This window comes from Athene cunicularia (assembly GCF_003259725.1).
Source record: "Athene cunicularia isolate RWA chromosome 1 unlocalized genomic scaffold, athCun1 chr1_part1, whole genome shotgun sequence".
NCBI lineage: Eukaryota > Metazoa > Chordata > Aves > Strigiformes > Strigidae > Athene > Athene cunicularia.
The window spans coordinates 108,825,350-108,831,349 of NW_020799091.1; the positions used below are offsets into that span (position 1 = coordinate 108,825,350).

General features: G+C 33.7%; 1 protein-coding gene across 5 annotated transcripts in view; it reads right to left on the reverse strand.

The window, feature by feature from the left end:
• The window catches only part of ROBO1 (roundabout guidance receptor 1), a 643,819-nt gene extending 638,836 nt beyond the window's left edge, over nt 1-4,983 (reverse strand). For all 5 annotated transcript variants that reach the window (XM_026851549.1, XM_026851531.1, XM_026851540.1 and 2 more), the window contains exon 1: nt 4,866-4,983. In XM_026851549.1, the coding sequence (XP_026707350.1) occupies nt 4,866-4,953 (88 nt within the window). In that variant the 5' untranslated portion in view covers nt 4,954-4,983. The remainder of the gene's footprint in view (nt 1-4,865) is intronic.
• Between the last annotated feature and the right edge of the window lie 1,017 nt (nt 4,984-6,000).

Sequence of the window (6,000 nt, forward strand, 5' to 3'; positions counted from 1 at the left end):
AATATCGATTAAGTGACCTCCTTGTGCCTTCTAACCTCATTTTTTCCATGATTCTGTGTATGCTTCTATGTCAGAGCTACACACTTCCAGTCTTATATTTATATGCTTAATCAAGAATAGCTAAAGGTTATCTTCATTTGGGCTCAGATTCAACAAAACAATAACTGGAATTTGCCTGGAATTTGGGGACCTATCTTTAAAAATATGATGCTGTTAAATCATGTCCTTCAATCTTCAGAATTAACATTCCTAGGGGACATAAAGCTCTGTTCCTGAGAAGGCATAGCTTATACATAAATTTTGAGGTTTTTGGCCTTATTTCCTTTGCCTTATTTCCCCTGTGACCTACAAACTAGGCTTTCCTGTTCAGGTGCCCTGAAATGCTTACTGGCTCATCACAAAATAGTTATGAACATCACTACTTTAAAATAATACAAAATTATAACCAATAAAAAATGTCATCTTCTTAAAATATGAGCTCAGCTGTTGGATCATTTGCTCAGATATGGTGAAAACTATCCTCAAGTACCTCCCAAATTAAGGAATTTAAATCCATATCTCCTACGCTTTGAACAGCGTCAAGGGAGTACTGGTCACTTAATTTCCTTAGCTCAATGAATCTTCACTCTTCCTTTACAGCTTCACAATCAGGGGCTTAAATGGAATTTGAGCATCCTATTCTTTTTTCCTCTGAGCCTGTGCCAAAAGACAGTTAACAGTTAAACTATGGGTTGGGTTTCACTGAACATTTATTTTTTAAACATTGTTTTCTCAGAAAAAAAACGTGCACAACCATAAAACTAGCTAAACTCTTCACTTGAACTATTCAATGCCTTATTCAGATCACTGAGAGATTTATTTTGGATATTTGATTAAAAATTCATTCAGGCACTTAAAAAGTACAGAAGAATGAATGAGTACATATTACATTATACAAGACACTGATCTTCTTTATGAAGCAGCAAATGAAGAACTTTCATCGCTAGGAACCATTTTTTCAAGGTATCTTCACAGGTTTCAGGGAAACCAGAGAAATATAGAATTTCTTGTCAAAATGCATCAATCACACATATAAGCCCAAAGCATCATATTCAGAGAACAAATTCAGTAGTTGGACAAGCAGGTGACAGGGAAAAACAAGTCTTGTTTTTACTAGCCAGATCAGAGAGTCTTGAGTATTGAAAAGTTAACAGTGATATTAAAATATCATACCAAACAATTTAGTTACTTATGTTACTTAATTATGATTAACTAGACAAAAGCTCTGATATAAGTTTTCAGACTCCAAAAATGATTGTTTACACCTTAGAATGTCAGAGGCAGTGGAAAGGGACAATTTGAATTTATGAAAGTTTTATTATTAATAATAACTGTTTCCAGTTGAAACAGGCAAACAAGCTTGGATAGCAATATATTTCCTGTAGTGTTTCATTAGTAAGCCAAGAGGTATTAGGGAAAAGGAAATTTAAAATATCTCTGTCTACACCAGAAGAAGTCAAATCCTGGGCTGGTTCTCTTCAGGATTTCAGTAAGCTTCTATGATTATCAGAGAGGGTTGGGTTTGTGTTTGCTTTTTTTAAACTTACACTAGCAAAACTTATTTCTCAAATTTACATTTCACTATGTACATTTTATATCTCTTCTGCTTTGTTATATATCTGCATCTCCTAAAGGAAACCTATTTCCTGGAGAAACAAAGCATTTCACAGATTTAAAAATTTTAAAAATATCAGAAAAGTAATCTTTTTTTTCTTGATGGAAATATATCAGGCTTTCTAGTGCAACATCAGTCTTTGACCAAGTATTGAAAGACAGTTATAGACCTCAGCAATCTAGAAGCTTCTATCAAAATTTCTCAAAAATCTGGGTTAAAAAGAGGTTTTCTTCTCATCCTCCTCTCCAAGATCTACAGAGAATTCTGTTACAAAAATCTAGTAGCACTCTATCCAGAACATTCAAAATTTATCATACCATGGTTTTGAGGCCTTCCTTGTCCAGATATCTCTGTAAAGCTCGATTGACTAGATCCCACATATCTGGCATCTGTTCATTTGGATGGAGGGCACTTCCAACAACACTCTCCGCTAAAGGACCTGATCCCACACCCAACCAAATCCATGAGGAATTCTTCTTCTGTCTTTATTAACAGACCACAAATCTGAAAGCTTGCACTCATTTCTTTTGATGTAAAAAAAAAAAAATATATATTCTCAGTTTAAATTACAAAAGTCTTTTTGCTGCATGTCAGATTTATTGTTCTATGTTTTTTTGACAATGTAGTAACTGGTAACTTTCAAACACTTCAGTGACTTAACTGAACACACAGAGCTGTAACATATGCATATAAACATAATATAGTATTAGTTAATGCCATGTTTTCTTAGATCAGTGCATTTTAAAATCAACTTTTCAGTTTTTAAATATTCAGAGCAACTGGAAAGAAAAATCACATCTTTCCCAGATAACATTCAGTCCCTGATTAAATAAAGATGTGCCAAGGCAGAGATACTTTATGCCTCAGGAGACAGCCATAGTGGAATTGTGAGTGTATTTTATATGTGAATTAGAGGTAAGATGTAATGACATGAGATGAAAGGCTCAGCCGTGATTTTAATAAAGGGGGGAGACAGCACTTCCCTGTGGACCCCATATGCAAAACAGTGAGACTCAACAAGAATATATGAAAAGATTCAGCAAAAACTGCAACAAATGTTTCAAAGTTATAAGACCACTATTAAAATTTATCATATTTTACTGAAGTTGAGAATTCCAGTTCTGAGGGTAAGCTTTAACATGTTACTGATAGTTTGTCATTTTAAATTAAAGCTATGACAGCAATAAACTGGAAGAATTTTCAATTTTTAGATAAGACAGAATTGGAGAGTTTGAAACTCTAATATTTCATTTTTAAAGGTTTCTAATAACATGATCTAATAATAATTTAATTGAATCTGTTATTTTGAAAGCATATTTTTAATTGAAATAAAATAACACAATTTAGTAGTACTATGATCAGACATTTTAGCTGTTTAGTGCTTTTAGTAATCCTCACAAAAAGCTGTTACCTATTGCTCTATTGATATTTTTAATGGATACAGAAGAATTTTTCCCCATTAAATGGAGGAAGAAGTTTAAGATTTTGCACAGGTCTCTCTTTTTTTTTTTTTTTTTTTTTTTTTTTTTTTTTTTTTTTTTTTTTTTTTTCCTAATGCACAGAAAGAAAGAAAGAGAGAGAGAGGGAGAGACATGCCTTTCTACGAAAAAGACATGAAAAGAGCAAAATGAATGGGATGAACTGCTTAAAGGAAAAAAATAATCCTCCTTTATTTGATCTTTTGTGATAATCACACACCTGGCACCCTGCCAGCAAGGCTGAGAATGCTGATGTCTGGCCAAGTACAGTAATCTCTTGGTTCAAGTCTGAGGTCTGTGATGAAAATTACAAAGCAGGGACAAAATCAAATTGCCACCTGTGATTTTATTCTGAAACTAATTTGATAGAAAAAGTAATACAATGCAAAACAGCCTTTTTAGTAGCATCTACAAAACTATGACTAAATTGAAACCAATGCAAATGGATGGATGTAGCTATCATGCAAATACATTTGGATCTCCAGGCGTTCTTTTTAAAAAAAGAGTAGTAGATGTCTTTGTGACAGGTAAATTGCTTTCAAATTATGTTTGAAATCCGAGGTCAAACTTTTAAAATGATAATTTTAACTTACATCTTCCTTTATTCTGGAGTCTTTTTGCATCCCCTACATAACTCATTTGAAACAAAAAAAGTCAGGAAAAAAAAAAAAAAGGAAAAAAGAATCAACTCATTTCCTTAATTTACTTTCCATGAGCTACCATTCATTATAGGTCAACAAACCCTTGAAGGACAAAACCTTTCCTTTTCTCTTTTCATTCAGTAGCCTATATTTGAACTAGTTGCCCAGAAATACATGAACAAGAATTTATAGCCACAAAATTCTGAGTGCACAATTTAGAAATCCAGTCAGTAGAGTCTTCTATGTTATTATTCAGATGAAAAGCAGAAAAAGCAACCACCAAAAATTGGCATGTCACTTTCTTTTTTATGTTTATTGTGTTTTTCTACGTTTTACTGAGAAGTTATACATTATTAGCAGTACCAATCAAAGTTGTGCTTGTTTTTTTTCTAACAAATACCAAAGATGATCCAGAATGACTCAGAAGCTGGTTTTACAGATTTATTCTTAAACAAACTCAACACAACTGAACAGATTTTTTCTTTACGGTACTTCAGTACGAATCCACTGCTCACTGAAGCGATGCAGGGGTTACCTATTTTACCGCCACCTTCTCTTTAAATTTGGACAGTATCTTGCAATTTTTACACACGCTTACTACTCCTCTCTGCAGTAGTAAGACTTGCCATACACAAGCACCAGAACAATCCCTGACCTCTAGGACTTCACTGAAAACTGCATTTCAACTATTTCACAGTTGCTGTTATTTTCCTTCACCTTCAGAAAGGTTTTCTATAGATTTCCTATTCACTTTGATATTCAAGTCTGTTCCTGCACTCTCTATTTCTTCCCTCCACCAACAGTGCTAATCAAAGGAATGCTTTAATAGCCACCTTAACCTTCTCATATTTTCAGGCCACTCATTTTCTGTATTTTCCTTTGCAATTGAAAAAAGCAACTCATTGCAGCATATACAATACAGGACTTATTAAATTCTGTGTTTTAAATATGCAGATATGCTTATAATTTTGTTAACTACACACACACACATGAAGAGAGATCTTCAGGTATATACATGCACATGTTCACATAGACAGCATAAAAATGATTCATAAAAACATGCACACTGATGTTTAAATAAAAGGTACCTACCTGGAATGAGCTGACCCAGTAACTGATGGCATCTGGAAAGGCTGAATACTGCTACTATGACCAAAAAAGGATAATTTTTCCATTTCATGATGTGTCCTTCCTTGCATTACACCAGCTCAGCAGCACTAATGTAAATGTTACCTGCAATACACAATGGAAATAAGAACCAACAAATTAATGATAAATTAAGTACTTCCAAACTGGTTTGTCCAGTGTAATTATGAAGTATGCTCGTTTCAGTACAGTTTTAGCTATTAAAATAATATTAAATTTTCTAACAATTAGCAAGTTGTAAACCACAACCAGAGTATTAACTACCCTTGAAGACAAGGCAACCCGAAAACAGATGTTTTAAAGGGAGACATGAGGAGCCGCACAGGGCACATGTATATTTTAAAGTGCTGCATGTTCTTTGGTCAAGAAGAAATTAAAGAAATTGCTCAGTTCCACAAGATAATTCAGTGTAGGTTTAATGCATTTCAGTTCAATGAAATACTTAAAGACTTGCCTAAGTTGAAAACACTTCAATACCATTCAGCTTTCTATACAAGCAGGTTTAAAACTTTACACTAATCGTCTTCTTATGACATGGTTGTTTGCTGAATGAGGATGAAGGATCATTTTACCCAGCAATAACTTGAGCAGTTAAGGTAACTTTCTGTGTTCTTAAGGGCAGAAAATTTTCATCCAACTGGCAAGGAAAGGGAATCTTATGAAATATTTTGAATCAAAATGTGAATTTTTCTGACCACCACAACTGTAAGTATAAAAAGCACTCAGAACTCCACCACTGTTGAAAAATAATTTCTGCTCATCCTACTTGTTTGCTACACTTCAGCTGAATTGGTGCACAGCATGGACATTGTCAGAACTCCTCAGGCCTTGTTTACCAACCTGTTCAAAGTGCCTCTCTGCAAGTTTCTAAAAAACGTAGTGTTTTTTTACTTGATCATAAGTTTCTAAAAACAGTAAGATGTATTTTAGACAATCTTTTTAATGAAATATATACAATCTGCAAATAAATGGGATTAGTGTTTTGTTTTTATTGTGGGGGGTTTGGGGGGGTTGTTTTGTTTTGGTTTGGGTTTTTTTAATAAGGGCCTTTATCTCAATACAAACCAAAATGTGTGCAACT